Source organism: Falco peregrinus, chromosome 7, assembly GCF_023634155.1.
Source record: "Falco peregrinus isolate bFalPer1 chromosome 7, bFalPer1.pri, whole genome shotgun sequence".
NCBI lineage: Eukaryota > Metazoa > Chordata > Aves > Falconiformes > Falconidae > Falco > Falco peregrinus.
This window is the reverse complement of record NC_073727.1, coordinates 59,085,774-59,106,671: the sequence shown is the minus strand read 5'-3', so window position 1 is coordinate 59,106,671 and position 20,898 is coordinate 59,085,774. Positions and strand designations below refer to the sequence as shown.

The window sequence follows — 20,898 nt, the reverse complement described above, 5'->3', positions numbered from 1 at the left end:
CTAGTAATGAGGGAAGTAACCATGAGGTAATGCCGAGGAAAGCAGTGTTTGATTTTTCTAGCCTTCCAGATTCTACAGACTTAAATTGTCCAGGGTAGCTGCCAGTGCAGTTGCAGCTGCTTAGTATCATGGTTGGGAATAAGACTTTGTCACTCACTGCTGTCTTCTGTCACCTGGGAGCAGCAGTTACTGTGAAAGGCACAGCCATGTAAAAGCTGTCCAGGCTGTTCATCCCTGCCTGTTGCCTCCAACAGTTCCCTCTCGATTAGAGAGATACTCCCTGATTGGCTTTGGCCAGACCCTCCAGGTTGTCTCAGCAAGATCAACTCTGCTTTAAAATGGAAATGTGTTTTAATGTTTACTTTTCTTTTTCTGTCCAGCACCTTTGCAATCCATCTCCATGGGCCTCAACTATTCCCCTGGACAATTCAGCAACAGACAGCCCTAAGTTAGGAAAAAACCATCGTGCCCCTTGAGAATTAGAGTTATATGTCATGCTTTCCAGGATTCATAGCCTGTAATAGTATCTTTTTCTTGGTAGGTTGTCTAAAGTAGTTTTCCCAGGGGGTCCTTATCTACCAGAGGTGGGCAGTGAATCAGAAAAAAATTCTATTTTCCTAGACAATTTAATGGAACTGCAGGCTGGTATTTTAGATTTGCAATTTTGAGACCTTTGAAAAGATTTCTGAGTCACCTTGTCTGTGCTTAGCAACCTCTATCAATTGCTTTATCCTGGTGGATGATAAACTCAAGGAATTCAGACAATATTTTGGTTAATTTCATAATCTAAATAATTTAATTTTTTTTATAGCTTTCATTTGTTTTCTTTCATATTTTTATCTGTGTCACCTTTGCTTTTTTCTGTTTTGTTGGATGTATTGCTACAGCCTGTCCCAGAGCTGTTCCTTTGTAACAGCTCCCCATGTGCTTTGCTGAAGGAATTCTACATGCACTGATGTCCAAATCAAAAATGTTGCTAGCATTTTTTTTGCTCGCCTTTTCCTGTTATCACCAAAAAGAGAACTCCTGAACTGTGTGTCCTAGAAAAACATGATTTTAGAAAGTAAGCTGAAAAGTAAACATCTCTTTAAAGTTAAAAAAAAAAAAAAAAAAAAACCCCAAAAAAACAACAAACAACAAACCAGTAGACTATACCTTGTGTATTGTCCTTTGCAGGTTGAGGCACTGAAGTTCTCATGGATGGTGTGGTACTACAAATGTGTGTGTGATATGTTGTATGCGTCTTCTCTGTTTCCTCCTCTTTCCTCAATATAGATCGTATTATTCTTGGCCATGGTAAATACTATTGAAATTTAGACTCTCTCATATTTTTTGCCTGTTTTTTATTATTTCAAAAAAAAGAAAGCATGGGCACACACGGATTCAGCTGAGCAAGTGTATCAGTTTTATTAGCACAGCCACAATAACCAGTTGTAAAAATTTATTGCAGTAGAGCTCTCATTGAGAAGCAGTTGGAAGAAATGGTTCAAATTATTTTTAATGTACAAACTAATAAAACTGTGCAGTCCTTTAGCATGAGAGGCTTCCTCTGTCTTCCTGCCTCACTCTGGCTTATCTATTAACAGAAAGACCGTATGCTGTGATTCATATGAACTTATGAAAAGTTGTATGTTTTACATTGCTGTGTCTCAGAACTATTTTACTATATAAATTAAGTCAAAACTGGAAGAAACAGCTAACAGCTTTCAATTATTGCATATTTGAGATTTTCTATTTTGTGTTTGTCATTAATTTTTTGTTTTGAAGGACATACACAAGGCTTAGAGGCTTGCTATTAAGGCCATGAAAGAATAATGAGGTTCCTGTACTGGGGACATAGAGTCTCCTCAGAGACAGCCAGCTTTCCTTTTGCTTTGTCCTTTTTGCTCATTTTGCAGTTTCTATCAATATTAATGTCAGAGTGCACTTTTTTCCCCCTCAATACATAACCTTGCTAGGAGCTCTGTCATCTGTAAAAATACTTGAGTTTTCCAGAAAGAAGGGTTTGTGAGACTCATCTATATTATCTGTCAGACTGATTTCAAATAGCAGTATTACTAGCGTGTGCTAATTAATGAGGAAGCACTAGGTAATGGTTATATTGCTTTTTGATGCTGGTTTGCCCACGTAACAGACATGCTCTGTACTGAAGAACTCATGTTCTCAACCTGCCTTGAAGACGTTTTTAAATTTTTATTTATGACAGAATTGGATTGGCTGTTCTGGAAAGTGCAGCTTCTAAAGGAAGAAGCACAATGAATACTTCTAAATTCAGTCCTGGTGGGACCAGTTCGGTTTCACGCTTTCCCAGCCTTGACCTTTTCGCTCCGACATCCATCAAGGATACCGTCAAGGCCAAAAAATGACTTGGAGATCAACTATGGTTTGGACCTCTTGTGCATTATTCTATAAAATAGCAAAGGGGACAGTATAGTGGTGGGCTTGGCAGTGCTAGGTTAACGGTTAGACTCCACGATCTTAAAGGTCTTTTCCAACCTAAATGATTCTGTGAGTCTATGATTCTGTATATGGACAGGCACAAAGAGCAGGGGAGCTTAGTGGCTCTCCTTTTGGCACTGCTGACATGGCAGCTGACTCTACGAGCGCTCTTTCCCAGTTGTGTGTGTGCTAGCATGAGTAGACGGGAAGGCTGGCAGCTTGCTCTTAACACAGCATAGCACACCCAACATCGGCGTGTTAAGCTAGATCAGAAACACCTTATTTCTCACCTAACCTTTAGATGCATAACAAAGCCATCCTCCCAGCGTAAGTGGGGAACAGGGGAAGGCAGACATTTTTCATAGACTACAGAGGGAAAGCCTGTAGATATAAGCTCGATGAATTAATTTGGGTGATCAGGGTTTCTCTGTGATGGCTTTTCTTGGTTGCCAAAGCAGGGCGCTTTGGCACTGTTTTGTTAGGATCAAGTTATCTGACTAAATTAGGTGGGCAAGATGTCATTCATCAGATTCAGCTGCTTAAGCAGAGGTGTCTGGTGCCATCTGAAGGGCCCTAAGTTGTCTGAGCCATGCACATGGAGCTAGCAATACTAACAGGGACACGCTGTGTCTGTCTGGGCAGCTGAGCTGACCTGAGTGGCTGAAGTCATACCACTGGATACTTGCTAGGGCATCTCATCCTGTCGTTGCTGTGAGATGGTTTATCAGCCTGCTTGCTTAGAACTAGATTGAAGGAACTAAAATGTTGTTTCAAATGAGCCATCGATCCACTCTAAAGTAAAATTATTACATTTATTTCAAACCATAAAAATAAAATGTGATGGAAAACCTTTGCATTTCATTATAGTGCAATGAAGGAATTTTTTATTTGAAAATTCTACCTTAAGGAAACATACTCAGGTTTTCTTCTGTGCTTGATAGTCACAGTTACTACCAGTCAAATTTTAGGTATATTTTCCCTGTTCAAACTGTTTATGTATTTACTCACTTGTTTGTATGAGTAACATTTTCGACCGCCCCTCAGTGTCCAACTCCAAAGTGTAAAGCCATTGCTTTCATTCTGCAGAATTATGATTCATCTTCTCAGTAATGTATTTCCTCTGCATTTAATCATGCTCCATCTGAAGCAGTCACAAGGGATAGTTCCGACCATTCCTTTATAATTAATTTGGGGCAAGCATTGCACCAATGGACCACTAGCCACAATGATGTAAACACTTTGTTTTGACTTTGAAAGGTTTTTGGTAAAATAAAAAGCTGTAATCTGCTCTCCTGATAATCAGTTCTGTTACTATCTGTCATAATATAGTCATGTGGTTTTTAGTAATGCAGTTGTTTAGCACATAGGTCAAAATCATCAGCTGAAATCAGCTCGTTCACAGCTGTCATAGATGAGTGTGCGAAAGCAAGCTAACTCCAGAGTCTTAAGTGTTCCTTTTTCATGCAGAAATTGAATGGAAGCAAAGGATTTGAAATGTATCTGTATATGTTAGTTTACATTTATTTCAGTTATTGCAACACTGTAGACCATATGCTGATATCCTTACTCAGAGTATTACTCCATCCTTTGTTAGCCATAGTTGTCCTTACGGGACACAGGAGCATGAACAAGATGGAAAAGAGACCCCTTTGCTGTTTTGTAAATTGAGAACAGAGGAAACAATCTGGGCAGTAATCTTGGCGCTGTTAATCCCAGGAGAGACTGGATGAGGGCCACACAGTGCTCACCGTACCTGCTCCTCCCTGTGAACCCAGAGTGATGAGGCAGTGTCTTGCACTGCTGGACATGGCTGTTAGAAAGACTGTGGTGAATAAAAAGAGCTGGATATTAGAAAAGCTTTGGAGAAGACCAAACTTTAATATAGGGTTTAGGTGATCAAAGGTCAAAGTGAAATGTCTTATAAAATAATGCTGTATTTATTATTAATAATAAATATTCTTACTGATTGAGGCCAGGACTTGGCTAAGAACTACACTGGGGGAAAAGTGGGGAATGACAAGGTGTATTGGGTTTGCACGGTAAAGTTTGGTAGGCAGGAGGGCTACAGGGGTGGCTTCTGTGAGAAGATGCCAGAAGCTTCCCCCACATCCAACAGGGCCAGTGCCAGCCGGCTCCGAGACAGACCCACCGCTGGCCAAGGCCCAGCCGAGCAGCCAAGGTGGTAGTGCCCCTGGGGTTGCGTATTTCAGAAGGTGGGGAAAAAAATCTGTGCAAAAAACCTGCAGCTGGAGAGAGGAGTGAGAGTATGTGAGAGAAACGCCTCTGCAGCCCCCAGGCCAGGGCAGGAGGAGGCCGGGGGGCTCCCGGCGCCGCGGCAGAGGCTCCCCCCAGCCCGCGGCGCAGCCCCCGGCGGGGCAGGCTGTGCCCCCAGCCCACGGAGCCCCCGGGGGGCAGCTCCCCCTCCGCAGCCCGGCAGGGCCCCACGCCGGGGCAGGGGGTGCCCGAGGGAGGCTGTGACCCGCGGGCAGCCCGCGCTGGAGCAGCTCCGGGCAGGGCCCGTGGCCCCGCGGGGACCCGCGCCGGGGCCGGCCGGGCCCGAGGGGCTGCGCCCCGCGGGGGGACCCCCGGCGGGGCCGGGCGTGGGGAACTGCAGCCCGGCAGGGCCCCAGGCTGGGGCAGCCCGTGGAGGGCCCCCTGCCCTGGCAGGGCCCCGCGCTGGGGCAGGGCAGGGTGTGAGTGAGTATGAAGGACCGAAGGAGAGACAGCTGTGATGAACTGACCAAAGCTCTCATTCCCCATTACCCATCCCTCTGCACCACTCATGGGGAGGAGTTAAATTGAGAATTAAGTTAAGCCCAGGAAGACAGGAGGGGGTGTGGAGGAGGTGTTCGATCTGATTTGAATGGTAATAAACTAATTTTCCCCAAGTCGAGTCTGTTTGCCCATGACAGTAATTGGCGAGTGATGGCTCCCTGCCCTTATCCCGACCCACGAGCCTCTCTCTGCATTTTCTCTCCCCTGCCCAGCTGAGGGGGGCAGGGACAGAGCGGCTTTGGTGGCCACCTGGCATACAGCCAGGGTCAACCCACCACACTAGGGCATAATGAAACAGTCCTGAGCAGCCTCATCTCTGCAGTTCAGCTACTTAAAACTATTATAGTTTCAGGGGCCTGGAAAAAGGTGGAAAAGATTTAATTTTTCCACTGCTTTAATGGAAGTAAACAGTAGTTTAGGAAAGATTGCCTGTATTTGGTACACCAGCATGTTGTACTTATAATGGCATTGAGCAGACCTGAATAAAGGTTGAGATACATAGGAATAACAATCAGCCTTGGCAAATGTATGTGCTTCCTAGTGAGATCAGCAATGGCATTTTGATTCTAGGTTATCCACTGCCAATGAGCAAAGCAGAATTTTTCTTGCTTCATTTTAAGCATTTAGAAATCCAGTTTCAGATCTAAGCAAGTTTACAAGGCTGCTTCTACAAGCAGCAGAAAGGGACACTTGTAGAAGGTGATTCATCCTGTCTTAAAATAAGCATGCATATATTCATCCTGCCTCTTTCAGACAACTCTCTCCACATGGGGTAAATCACTATGAAATTGCAGCCATCTCCATTGACAGCAGAGGGACCAAAAACAACTGACTTTTTGAACAGCTAACATTTGATGTGATTAATCCACCTTTGCAGAAAAGTAGGGCAGTATTGTTTAGGAGCTGTGATGTGGATATAAATGAAGAGTGAAACTTGTACCATTAAGTAAAGCCCAACGACTTATGAGTCAGAGATGCAGTCCTAAAAAGGCATGTATTGGATTCAACCACAAAATGAGGCTGGGAGTGGAGCAGTAAAAGTACCTCTTGGTAAGCATACCAGCTTACCAAATTTGGCTTTGCCCATATCAAACATAGGAGTAGAGTAACATTTGAAACTAACAGTAAAGCAGACTGATAACAAATAAGAAGACCAGCTGTAATACAAGTAGAGAGAAAGCATGTATTACTTGCCTATAGGCAACTACAACAGAATAGTTAATTTTTTTGAAAAAACAAAAATATGAAAAAAAATTGGTACATATATGTAAATGTGGTCAAGGCAATGGCTGAAATCTAAAACCTCATATCCCCAAGCATGAGCCATCAATAGTGTTTATTTCAAAGAAAAGCAGCATTTTAATTAACAGTAGCCTCTACAAATTGACAAGAATTATGTATCTCAGGCAGAGGAAATGTCGATACTGTTTGGCATAACAAAACTAGATGGATGTTTACAGTCTACATAAACGTCCTGTGGTTCCTGAAGAAGACTGGAAACTACTCAGGGAGACTATAATGTTCAGGCATGCCTTGTCAATCTTCCCCCCCAAAAACAGGTATTTGCAGCACCTATCCCAGAAGAGGTGGACTACTGAGTAGTGGATAGATCTCTGAAATATCTAAAATTGTATAAGCCTCTCTTTTGAAATGCAAGTCATGGAAAGTGATCATCACTGCTGATGTGTAACTTTTTCCAGTGGCCACTCTGAACTAATGATGACTGGGAGGTTATGGATTTCTCTGTTAATGTATCAGGGCGTCTCATGAGGGCAAGCCTATTGGAACTCGTATTCTAGAATAAAACCACAGAGAAAGCAATGAAAACCTGTTATAGTTGCTATAAAGTATGTAACAATCTTGTCACAACAATCAAGTCTCTGATGTTGGAGCATTCTGGATAATCAGGTGATTGGAATGGTATTCAGCATATGAATTATTACAAAAAGGTACAGTAAATATTCTGCATGCATTTTTTTATTTACGAGAACAAAATTGAAGAGAATAGACCAATGAAGAAAGTACTCATTTCATTGCTGAAAAACGAGGCTTCTTCCTCAGCTCACACCTCCTTTTTACTTACTGATCACCACAGTTGATAAAGGCTGGGCCAATAGCAAAATGAATCTATGGTAACAGCTGTATATACGTGTTTGTCTGACACGTAGCATTAACAAGCATATTACTATTTTCAAAAATTAATCACTAAATTCTTTAGAGCATATAAGTCACAAAGTTCTGTGGAAATATTGGAGAAGAAGGGGACATAAAAAAAGGCCAACACCAAAACCAAGTTTGAGTTATGGCATGCAACAAAGTCTAATAACAAGAGTTAAGGACCACTGAACTTTCAGAGCCTAAGCTTCCTGTAGGAACAAGGACACTGTCCCCTTTGTGGTCTAAAAAGAGTCTTAAGAGAAAGAGCAAGTAGAAGAGGGATTTTATCCCTGTCTCCAACTCTGAAGCTAAGTGGTAGAGCTTGGAAGCTCTTCCAAGCACTTGTGTTTTGTTGGGCAACCCTAAGTCTCTGCTTTATGCAAAGGAGGAAAGCTAGCTGTGGCATGTTGTAAGCAGTTTCCCAATCCAAATGAGAAGAAGGGGCTGAAGTAGAACCCTGTGATGTACTTCAGACCATGTCTGCAGGTTAGTTTATACCCAAGTTGCCAGCTTCAGCATCGGGCTTTGAATAGAGCCCGACTGTGGCACTCAAGAGTGCATCAATGGTGGAGCTACTGGTGCGTCTGGTATTGCCCTTCATTTTTGTGTTGAAATGTAGAGAACTCCCTTTTTGTTTAATTCCAGACTCAACAGAAAACAAATCCACGCTTTTAATGAAATAAATCAAATTTTTGCTTTCTATCCACCTAGAGAAAAAAACCTCAACATACCCATCATTGTTATGTTAGAGCATCTTCCTGCACAGCTTTTGCTCTTTCAAATGTTTTTTTATTGCTTGAATCTAATTGCATATCCATCTAATTTCAAATAAAATTTAAAAATATATATCTCTTCTTTTGCTTAAACCTCTTTTCTCCATTTATTATTCAATTCAGTTGGATAATTGGATTCCTTAATGTCATTACTTTCTATTTTTCCCCATTTCTTTTACACGGAGAGATTGCAGGCCTGAATCTAATCTTTGGTAAAGCCGGTAAAGTAATCTGAAATCACTAGATTTATTCCAGTTTTTGCTGTAGGGTAATATAAATCAGAACCTAGCCTGTTTGTTTCACCCTTAGCTTGAGATTTGTGTTATCAGCAGTAAATTATGACTGCTTCTAACATCAGTATGGTGTCACACGAACACACACACATTTTCTTATTTTTCACTGATTGACTTCCCATCATTTTGGGATAGGAAGCATAAGTTTGGTTAAAAACTCAGAATAGAGCCCAAAGTTTTATGTGAAGGAGAAAGCTGGTAGTTCAGGGTGGGTTTTACTTCTGAGTTGTGGGAACAACATGTTCCTGAGGTCACTGATGGCCAATACACCAATATGAAAGTATATTAACTCTACATATACCTGATAATCAATTTCTCCCAAAATTACTACTGAAATGAAATCTGCAGTTCTTGAGTCACAGAACCGTGGTGTTTGACAGGGGCCTCTGAAGACTGTGTAGTGCAATGCCGTGCCCAGAGCAGGGTCAGCTGGAGTAGGTCCACAGTGTTTGGTATTGTTCAGCTCCATCTGGCTTTCACTGTCTCTGGTGCTCTCTGCCCCTGGTACCTGTGCCAGTATCTAGGGTAGCTTTGCCTGTCTTTTCTGCCCTGACAGTAAACACCTAGAGGTGGATTGCTTTCATCTTCCACTCCTACAGGTTGTTGCAGCCCTTATTCCTTGCTGGCAAAGTGCAGGTGTGGAGCTGCTGTGTGTTTGGATCCATGGGGTTTGAGAGAGGAGTAGGAGGATGGGACTGAGCCAAGTGAGGAAGTCTTTGATCCATGGGGATTTTGAAGAGCCGTAGACATGATGACATGATGCAGTGGCCATGATGAAGACTCCTGGTCAGTGAGGAAGATCCGCTTGGCTGGCTTACAGGAGAGACAGCGATGGGAGAAGGACAACTGCTGTCACCACTAGTTCCTTCTAACTGATTGGCCCCTTTATCAAAAGGTTCAACAGCAGTGTAGTACTTACATGGTGTCAGCATATTAAGATCTGGTATGATGCAAAAGTACCAGAACCTTCTCTAAAATATCTTCATCCGTTGCACATATTGGGGGGGAAAAAGGGCTTTCCCTGTCCATTGTGGTTCTACTGGGCAAAGTATAGGACAGGATTTGGGATCATATGTATTTCATGCAAGCTGGCTTAGAAATTATTTTCCAAACCAATGTGAGGAGGTGATTCAAAAGTTGCCTAGGAGGCATAGAGTCATAGAATGGTTTGGGTTGGAAGGCACCTTTAAAAATCATCTACTGCAATCCCCCTGCCATCATCAGGGATGTCTTTCACTAGATCAAGTTGCTGACAGACCCATCCAACCTGACCTTGAATACTTTCAATGATGGAGCATTCACAAAACTTCTCTGGGCAACCTGTTCCAGTGTCTCACCACCTTTATTGTAAAACATTTCTTCGTTATCTCCAATGTGAATCTGGCCTCTTTCAGTTTAAAACCATTGCCCCTTGTAAAAAGTCTCTCTCCATCTGTCTTGTAAGTGCTCTTTAAGTATTGAAAACCTTTCTCCATCTTTCTTATAAGCTCCTTTCATATATTGAAAGGCTGCAATAAGGTCTCCCTGGAGCCTTCTCTTCTCCAGGCTGAACAATCCCAACTTTCTCAGCCTTTCCTCATAGGAGAGGTGCTCCAGCCCTCTGTTCATTTCTGTGGCCCTCCTCTGGACTCACGCCAACAGGTCCATGTCTTTCCTCTGCTGAGAACTCCAGAGCTGGATGCAATACTCCAGGTGGGGTCCCATGAGAGTAGAGTAGAGGGGGAGAATCACCTCCCTCAGACTGCTGGCCACATTTATTTTGATGCAGCTCAGGATACACTTGGTTTTCTGGGCTGTGAGCGCACAATGCCGGCTCATGTCCATCTTTTCATCCATCCAAGTCCTTCTGTGTGAGGCTCCTCTCAATCCCTTCATCCCTCAGCCTGTGTTGATAATGGGGATTGCTCAATCCCGATGCAGACCTTGCACTTGGCTTTGTTGAACTTCATGAGGTTTGCATGGGCCCACTCCTCAAGCCTGTCAGGGTCTGGATGGCTTCCCTTCCCTCAAGCACATCAGTTGTACCACTCAGCTTGGTGTCGTCTGCCTTGGGGGCACTGTTGTTGGACAAGGTCATTTTAGTTGTAGCCTTTTGAACAAGGGTTTGGATGGGAAAATCCATCTTCTTTTCCACATAAATGGTTTCTTGTGTACTTATTTTCATGGGGCTTTGGGTGTGAGATTGTTGCAGGGTTTTTTGTGTGTGAAAGACAGGCTATGGCTCCCAGTTTCTTCTGTGAAACAAGTGTATTCATAGGAATGAGGCATCTGTGTGGCTTGATAGTCTGCTTCTATCTATCCTTCATGCTGACGTTAGTAGAGAAAAGCTAGTGTCAGAAGTAGCCTGAGGAGAAAGGAACAATGCTGGGAGTTGTCAGAAGTTATAGTTATTATCAGCACACAGCTGGAAATTTGATAAACAGCCTGCTCAAAAATAACATGAAAATTATTCTGCTATTGTAGATTATAGACATAGTTCTGCTTTCCCCAGCATTTCATGTTTGGGGTTTTGTTACCCCTATATATGTATGTATGTATCTATGTTGGAGCCTATACAGTATTTAATTTACCATTTATAGATTTATATTGTGTCGAAGATTGCAACAACACACACCATACTTGCCTGCTCAACGCCTGGATTTCACATGTAGTCCTTAGGAGTCAGCACGTTCCTGAGGGAGCTTGTGGGCTGAGTAGGCAGAGGGGTGGGGATGAACCACAGCTTTCCTTCCAACCTAATGAGTGCCTGCCAGCACAGCTGAGCTGGCAAAGTGAGTGTTGTCATTTGCTTCTGGCATAGTCCACACGACTCATTCTCATTTCCCAGAGCCAGGGAAGAGCACGAAAAACACGCGCCATACAAGAGAACTCGTTTAATGCACAGACCTCACAAGGCTGCAGAGCTTTTGGTTGACTACCTCCTTCAGCTCCTGCAGGATTATGGGGAAAACAAATAGTGTGAACATGGGCCCGTGTTAAAGCAGGCAAAATATAGAGATATGTTGGGGTAGCCCCATTCAGTTAGGTGCCTGTGCCCAGGTATGCCCAGGTACCTAAGGCAAATCTCCTTGAGTCAGTGAGGGAAGGGAGCAGATTGCTGTCATCAGCACATCTTCTCCAAATGATCATTCAGATGAGCCCTTTTTCTCTCAGCTACCCATGGAGGGCATTTAGTGAAACTAGGCAGCTACTGTGAATACCAGGAGTTAGGTGGTATGAATAACTTTTCCCATTTCCCCCTAACTGTCTCACAGAATCTCTGAGGTTGGAGGGTGCTTCTAGAGGTGCTGTGGTCCAACACGCTGCTCAGGCAAGGTCAGCTAGAAATGATTGCTCAGAGCTGTGTTCGGTTGGGTTTTGCCTATCTTCAGGGATGGAAAGTCCACAACTTCTCTGGGTAACCTCTTCCAGTGTTTGATCACCTGCACAGGAAAAAGCATTTTCTTACATTCAGACCGAATTTCCTGAATTTCAGTTTGTGTCCATTGCCTCTTGTCTCTCTGGGCACCCCTGAGAGGAGGCTGGCTGTGCTGTCTTTGTTCCCCACATTAGGTATTTAGACACATATTGATAAGACCCCCTGAGCCTTCTCTTCTCCAGGCTGAACAGCCTCAGCTCTCTCAGCCTTTCCTTGTATGACAGATGCTCCAGTCCCTTCATCACCTTTGTGGCCTGTCACTGGACTCACCCCAGTAAGTAAATGCCTGTGTGGTACGAGGAGCCAGCACAGGACCCAGTACTCCAAATGTGTCTCAACCAGTGCTGAGCAGAGGGGAAGGATCACCTCCCTCAACCTGCTGACAACAGTCTTTCTAATGCAACTTGGAAATAAAATTATTTTATTTGACTGGGTTTAAGGAAAGGAAGCATAACAGCACAGAACTGGGTTTTTAGGGGCATGACTGGACACTATTGGTGCTGTCTTTTCAAAGGAATTTGGGTCTTTTTTCAGTGCAATTATGAGATCTTTGGCAGCTCCCAGTTTACTCTTCTTTAGGAACAGGCTGGAGTTGTATTTGTTTGCACTTGGTCGCTTTGAACATTGAACACTGGATGAGGAGGTCCAAGGGGAATGGAGAGGAGGGGAAAGAGGAATCAGGTAGGAATGGAGCTGTGTTAGCAACAGTTTGGGGGTGTTTTAGGTCTTTAGTAAAATTTTGGTTTGTAAAACTCTGCTCACACTGGCAGTTTAGTACTGGCAAGCCTAGTGGGAGAGGCAGACCTGATAAACTTGTGCAGGAATTGCTGTAAAATATTCCAAGGTAAAACCCTTGCCATTGGACAGGAGGTTTGGATGATGATACTGTGGAGAGTGGAGGGCTTTTGAAGCAGCATGAGCACATGTGGGACACATGATAGCACTGCAGGAAATACACCAAACAAAAGATATAATAATGGAAAAACTGTTTTAAAACCAGGTATGGATTTAAAACTGGAGGAACTGTCTTCCTCTTTCTGCATGTGACTTAATACCTTACCTCCAAACCCTCAGTAAATCATATAAAATCAGTTTGCTAAGCTATGCTGCTGAGTCATTTTAGAGTAACTTCCAGCTGCTGCTGAAGCCCTTTCCCACTTCCTGGGCTAGCTGATGTGGACCTCCTGAGGTCCAGCTGGGCAAAGAGCAGGCAAATACATCCTCAATATTGTCCCTGCCTGGTGCTGGCCCAGCCTGGACTGTTTCAGGCTGGGGATCAGTTGTTTGATAAAATTCCATCTTTTAAAACTGACCCTTCTATGGACCTGTAAAAGCAGCAATTGGGATGTTACTTAATGAAGTACTGAAGTACTACTATACTAAGCATTTATGAAAAGCTTGTTTCTCTGGGTAGCTGACAGCCTCTTTGCAGCACTTCAGCCAAGATGATGTGTTTTTAAACTCAGCCTTCATTGCTGTTGCTACTTGCGGCACAACAGTGGAATTTTAGTGTTTTTCTTGATCTCTAATTTGGATTGTGTTGCCCTTGCTAATATTAATAAGCATTCTCCTGCCAAAGTAAACTCACTGGGAACAGACCTGACGCCTTTCCTGATGCTAACTGCCACCCACATACCTGTTTCCTTGTTTATTGAGTCTCTCTCCCCCATGATAGTTTGGAATTGAAACGTGTTGCTTTTTTGTTTGCTGCTTTTTTTGTGTGTTTTTCCCTCTCACGATTTCTGCCAATCAGAAGATGCAACAGAAGATGAATAACAGTGCTTGGATTGTCACATTGCACGCTTGGAAGCATGGAAGTTGGAAACAAATTTATAATTTAAAAGAATTTACTGAACAAAGAAATGCTTGCAGAGTGACCTTTCCTACTTTTGAAAATTTAGTGATTGTGCAGCTGTTCTCTCCTGTCTTTTCCTAATGCATATTCATAGATTTTCACAAGGAAAAAACATGTTTGGGAAACTATGTTTATAAGTTAATTAAAAATAGTTTTCATTTTAGAAAATTAAATGTGTTGGCAGTGGCATACTCATTGCTAATGGGTGATTGTACTTTTTCAATAATAATAAGAGATTCAATGAAACTCTAGAAGATGTTAGGATATGATTAACTAGATAATCTGTATTTGAGTTGTTATTCCCAAATAAACCGGATCTCCCAGAGCCAGAAGTGTGAGTTTATATTTGATAATTATATGAGACTCAAGCTTCTTGCAGATTGTAATTCAATTCCATAAGAAAAGAACTTTAAAATGAAACGAAAGAATGAGTGCCTGTAATTACTGGAAGGCATTGTTACCAGCTTGGTCAGCTTGTTTAGTCCCTTGTCTCAAACAGAGCCCAGCAGATTATGCACCATACTGTGCTGGAGCAGCAAATAAGAGTACAGAACCCAGCAGTCCCAAATTATACCTTCCTCAAATACTGGTTTGGTTCTGTGGAAAAAATAGTTTCTGAAAGTGTTTTCAAGATACCAGCTGTGGTTTTGATTTACTAGAGGGTATTTTGTGGTGAGGTACATCAGGGATAGCTGGAAGGTGTTTGGGATGTACTGGACAGCCTATGGCAGCACAAGCAGCTGACCAAAACTAGAGACCTGTATTGCAGAAGCAGAAAACTGATGTCACGTTTCTCTGAATCTGAACTTAGAAAAGGTTGTGTGTGGTGATGTTTGCCCAGCTCTTTGTTCATGAATTCTTACACAAGTGCAGATCCACTCCATTTTCTACAGTGTTTTACATGCACATTACTGAAAATGACATAGATAACTTCGGAAGATGGTGTTGCAATTCACAGTTCTGTCTGCTTCTACCTCTGCATAGTGCCAGGTCCAGGGGCTGTAAAGCTAACATGATAAGTACAGAAAAGCTGCTATTACAGAAAATTTGTCAGTCAAAATCACCCGATTTTTGTCCACTGAAGATGCTTTTTTCCAAGTTTAAGTGTCATTGAGTTAAATGTTAATGGGGCTAAGAATCCAGGTGAAAAGAGTCAAGTAAAAGCACACTTGGCTAAATTAAGAGAGCTGGAAGATGCCTTATGAATCTGCCTAAGGTAGTTACTATAATTGCTGAGAATCTTTAAGAGTCCTCTGGATCCTAAGCAAAGCACCTTATGACTGCAAAGGGTAACACAGTTTAAAGGAGAAAGGGAAAAAAAGGGGGGAAATAAACAGGCCCCTTAATGATTTAAAACAAACGGAACAGTCTACTATTTCACTTAAAAGCCACCCGAGTTGGACGTAGTACTAGTATAGTACGTAGTATTAGTATACTTTAGTCACCATGGGATTTAAATTCAGATTTTGCCAAATCAGGTCAGTGTCATGCATGAGAAGATGGGGACTTCAAAGGTAAGGCTGGGCAGTTGTTCTAAGTACTGTAAATTGCAAACCTGTCGTTGAGTCAAAATGGCTAACTTCTGCACATCTGTGTGTACAATTAGGCCTGTGGCAATTAGCTGAAAGGTTGAACTTTCCCATATTTGTGCTAAATTGACCAAAAGGTGTGGATGGGAACTTGGCAAAGCTTCAAAGTAAGTTTAGAGCAGGCAGTGTGCTGCCATTAATTAACAGCTGGGTGAGTCCTTGCAGCGGGTTCTTGTAGTTCAGAGATGCAGAGCCCTGGGCAAGAAAACACTGTGGTATCTTGCAGCATTGGTAGAGGAAGGAAATGCAGAGCCTGGGGAAGGGGGATCTGCTTGCTGGAATCACCCCAAGAAATGGTGGCCCACTTCCACCTCCAGTGACATCTGTGCACAGCACAGAGCACTGGTCTAACAGCTGTGTCCCAAAGGCATTGAGACATTTCTGACTGGAGTTTCTAGCCAGATGCGGTGTGGCATTTTGTACTTTCTGATGACCACACTTCCCAACTTCGTACCAGCTGAACACTTTGATGAAAGACACCTTCCTCCTCACTGTCAGGATGTTTGTGCAGCCAAGTCACGTAGTGTCTTGGCAAAGAGGTTTGCTGCCAGCCCTGGTTGTCTTGGTGGGCTGGGGCTGTGGGCAGGGGAGAGGACAGACCGGGGAGGACCATGGCCAGAGGGGACGGGGGCCATGAAGTGTTTCAGGAGAACACCTGGTTCTACTGGTGGTATGGCACCAGGGGCTGTGTTGGGCACACACAGACTAGGAGGAATGGTTAACTTTGCACCTGCTCCAGGAAGGTTCCTATAAAGGAAATTATATAAATACATTGATTTTTTGGAACAGAGCAAAGTATGCCTTTCTGAGGAGAAAGAAACTTCCTCTTTGGAATAAGAGAATACACCAAAAGCAACAGATTAATATCAGGAATGGGTGGTGATATGGACTAGAAATCAATGCATTCAATGTGGTGCTTTTATTAGAGACAGATGTTATACTGGGAGATAAAAATGAAAATGCTAAACTAGGCTCAGGAAAGAAATTACTCATCACTTTGCAGTTCTGTACAGGACAAGTTAAGTACTGTCTGCCATCTGATTGAAAAGTAACTGAAAAATATATCCTGTCATGAAACAAACTGTAGTAGAATCAGAAAAAGTTGAAGGATTTCTCAAAAGTTATCTCGAAGAACATCTTTGGTCAAATGTCAAAAGACCTGGAAATATCTTAAGGGGCCAACATGAGTAGTACTGAAATTACTGTATTTATCTAGATACACATGCATATTTTGAATTTCTGTATGTTAGAGTTAACAGTGATGAAATATAAACCATCTACTGTGTATCAGCTGTGCAGTAAATATATACATATATGTATACATGTGTGTATATATACACTTATATGTGCATATATATAAGAATTAAATTTATTTTTCCAGATTGGTGTCATCATTTTTTGAGACCAAGTGTGTGGACTCTCCCTTTGCTTCCTCCCAGTGGAACATCTAGCGCTCGTACGTTACAAGCCTGTCTGTCCACAGCCTTGTACCTATGAAGAATAGTTGCTAACGCAGGTGTCATAGCAGAAGAGATGTTCAAGACAAAGAGAGGTTCTGTGGACATCCCTGAATCTGTGAAATTTTTTTGTTAAATTCAAAGGAAAATGAAGTAATCTTTTTCAGCCTTAGTGTAAAGAAAAGCTAGAAATTGCCTAAATTGAAAGCAAATAAGCAGTCTGTCTCCAGGCCTTAAGACTCCTAAATGATAGAAGAATGTTGTCTTTTTCACCATTTTCAGCCTTCAATATTCAAGCGCAGTTTAGGTTCCTGTCCACTGGTGAATCTGTGAAGTTGCATTTGATTAAAAGCATCAGTGAGTACGAAACGAGTGATGAATTTAAGCTGTGTCACTAATTAAGGTTTGAAATGTTCACAGAAACTTGGCTAATTGTATTTCTTTCTTTCTTCTTAAGGCAGAATGGGGAAACAGAATAGCAAGCTGGCCCCTGAGGTGATGGAGGACCTGGTGAAAAGCACGGAGTTCAATGAACACGAGCTAAAACAGTGGTACAAAGGATTTCTAAAGGACTGTCCAAGCGGTAGACTGAACCTTGAGGAGTTTCAGCAGCTCTACGTAAAAGTAAGTTAGTTATTAAGTTCCTATTATTTGGCTGTAGAAAAGGTTGCGAAGTAATGTGCTTTGCAAACATATGGTCAAGAGCTGCCAGTCATTTACACTAAGGAATACTTTTGCTATGAGAAGCAGTGGTGAGAATGAGGAGGTAAATAGTGCTACCCTCATCACACCAGCGATTCATATGGCTGCAGTGACCAGAACCAAAAATTTGGAAAAAAAGCTGTGATTTACTCACAAGAAATATATTCTCTGCACTCTGTAATTCGTGGGCCTCTTTCACCTTGAAAAAGTGGTTGTGGTCCTGTTCAGTAAATGGTGCTGCACCTGTGGAATACCTGTGGAATATAAACCATGTGACTGCTGGACCTACTCATATAAAAGACTCTTTTTTTGGCTTCTGAAAGAGTGATGAAGTTTCATGACAGTATGTCCTGCAGATAAATTATACACTGTGCATAAAGGTTTTCCTTTCTTTAAATTTTAAGTATTGCCTTTATTTTTTCCCTATTGTCTCTTTGTAGTCATTGTATAGGAAAGGAAACCCAGGCTGCTCAGTTTATTTTCTTCTTATTTTTCATTATTTTATCAAGTTCAGTGTAGACTTTTCCTTACATTTATTATGTATTTATTCTGTAACAAGAAGAGTGTGGGGGTAGCATAAGAAGTGTATTTGTGTTACAAAGACAATTATATTTTAATTCAGAATCGAGTGTCTGCCTGAAGGTCAGAGACTTCAAAGTAATATTAATTAGGAAAAATATTGGATGGTGATGATGAACAGTAGGATCAGAACAGTTTATAAATACAATGTGAGACTGAATAAAAATAAAAAAGCCTTTCAAAGGTAAGTAGTTAATATTCAGCACACTGACAATTTCTGCAGACAGATGGACTATCTGTCTTTTCTCTTAAATGCATGCTATAGTCCTTTCCTAAATGTCTAATTGTCTAAATGTCCTAAATGAACCGGATCACTTCACAAATTACTTAGCCCCTTTTTCCTTCTAGTGAATGTTCTAACAAAAAGTGCTAACTCCAGCTTACATAAATAAGCTTCTGTCCTCATATTTTAATATTTAAGGCTCAAGATGTTGCCTCAGAATCCTTTTCTTAAGAAATCACTGACTTTGAAATAACTGTTATTTTCAGATGAAAGAATTTTTACTGCCTCAGGTATTGTGCTTGTTATTGACTGATAATTTATAGCTTCCATTTTAAGCAGTACTCAGTGCGCATCCAGCAAGATCAGACATCTGGTACTTTCTCATAAATGTTTCTAAGGAAAGTGAATGGTCTTTACAAAATACGTGTTCCTAATAAAATATGTCAACTGTTTAACTCTTTAGAAACCATTATTTTCTTTTTGGCAAATCAAAGTAAAGGGTTGTTTGCTTGTTTTTTGTTTTATTAAATGTAGGGAAAGATATCTTCTGAAAATAGCTTGAAACTGTTAGGACTTCCTCTCTTCAAAGGCCTGTTTGAAGTTATTTCACAAGATACTTTGCTCATGAAGATATATCAGAGAGTAAATTCATTACCATGTTTACAAAAATGGTAGTGCAAATAAAACAACATGAAGAACACAGCAGTATTTTTCTCTTGAAATTTGGAGACAGCTCTGTAGTCTTCTAAGCTTCAATATTTGGCTTTTAGTTTTGTGACCTCATACATTTTTTGATATTCATATCAAACAAGATTGTCTCCCTTGCATTGGTAGTTACGGGGATTGGGATCTGCTCTGTAATGGTACTGTCATATATTTAGTCCAGTTTATTGTCATTCTATGTATAATGTCTATATACAGGGCAAAATACTAATTTTGCAGAGGATAAATACAATTAGCTGTAGTAAATCCAGAGCTTCTGTCACAGAAATGCTTGTAAAATAATGGCCCTGGGCTCTCTGAGGAGCTAATAGTCTTAAGTGTTGGCCGTAGTGGCGACTTCTGCTATGTAGGACATTCAGCCTGCCCTGGCTGCTGTCTGCAGACAAAACCCCAGATGCAAAATTTGATCTTTCCAGGAGAAGCCACCAGCAGGAGACCCAAATCATTATGATTACATTTAAAGAATTTCAGAATCAAGGTGAAAATGTATGAAGCACGTATTGATTAGTAATTCCTCTGTGTGAACTTGTAGTTGGGAGGAGTGACATTTATGCGTTGGTCTAAACTGGATTTTATTGAAGAAGATTTCCATAAATCAATATATTTGGAAAAGAAATACAACAAGACTTGCCTTCAGTTCAGATTTACACTTTCTTAGGATGAGTTTCTTTGCTCATGAGATTTGTGTGGTGCACTTTCTTGTCAATTGATAAAAGGGTTGATCATCTAACCAAGACACAAAGGAAGTTCTCTTCTGCTCACACACCGTAGAAAATATCCTCAGCTTAAAGAGCTAAAACATTTTAGATTATATCAGGAGCAATATTTTGAGGTGAATTTCCTGGTTTTCACCATTTACTTCTTGTCCATCATAATTACAGAGTGGGGTACACAATCTTGAGGCATGGAAACTGCTCTTTTTTGATGAAACATAACTAGAATGTGTGTCTTGCAGTCACACCTAATGAATTACTGTATCTAACACCTTTTAATAAGACAGAGTTGGTCTGAAGTAAAAAATCCAGGACACGTGTGATGTGGATGTCAGGTCCTCAACACTAACTCTTGCACTCTGTGCGTTTGCGTCAATTGTACTGTGCTGTTTACTGATGTAGATGAAGACTGTATTGACTCTAGCTTGGCTTGGAAGCCTTTGCTATTGAAGTTTCCGTTATAAATACAGATCATGCAAAGCTTAAAATAAATAGCAGTTATAGAAACAGACGCTACAGAAAAAATACTTGCAACACTTTTTGTGGAAGTGTTTGTAAAAAATATTTAGTGAAAAGCACTTCTTTTAAGTAGGCAGACAATAGGCAGAAATATACTTTATACTGTTGCATATTTAGCATTCTGTGCAATCTAACAGGTTCATTAAAAGTATTTTTTGGGTGGACAGATTCTTTTTGGGATCCAGAAATTTTGGCAAGCTGTTAGGGCTCATGTTTCCCTCCATGGTGCTGAATGAGGTGAATGCTTCAGCAGTTTTTGAAATAGTTTGTTGAAGAATTGTTTATATACTGTAAACCCAGAGCCAGAGCCAGAGCTAAATGCTGAAACACCAAGTTAGCTGCCCCAACAGTCTGCACAGAGCGTGGGAGGGGGAGGAATTTGTGTATACCATTCTAAGGGAGCTGAAACTCAACTCAGCATGGTGTAAACCAGGGGTCCTCAAACTACGGCCTGTGGGCTGGATACAGCTCCCCAGGGTCCTCAATCCGGCCCCTGGTATTTACAGACCCCCCCACGGGGGGTTGGGGGGGAAACCAAGCAGCCGCAGATGACTGCCTGCCACTTCATCCGCGCGCCGGCCCCCTGGTTAAAAAGTTTGAGGACCCCTGGTGTAAACAAATGTGCCAATGCAAAACCACAAGGTAATGCTCAGGACAGAAATTTATGTGAAATTCTATGTTTC

At 41.7% G+C, this 20,898-nt stretch overlaps 1 protein-coding gene across 3 annotated transcripts in view; it reads left to right on the top strand.

Moving 5' to 3' along the window:
• The window catches only part of VSNL1 (visinin like 1), a 92,347-nt gene that overhangs the window by 24,630 nt on the left and 46,819 nt on the right, over positions 1-20,898 (top strand). For all 3 annotated transcript variants that reach the window (XM_055809455.1, XM_027790923.2, XM_005240387.3), the window contains exon 2: positions 17,214-17,380. In XM_055809455.1, coding sequence (XP_055665430.1) covers positions 17,219-17,380 — 162 coding nt within the window. In that variant the 5' untranslated portion in view covers positions 17,214-17,218. The remainder of the gene's footprint in view (positions 1-17,213; positions 17,381-20,898) is intronic.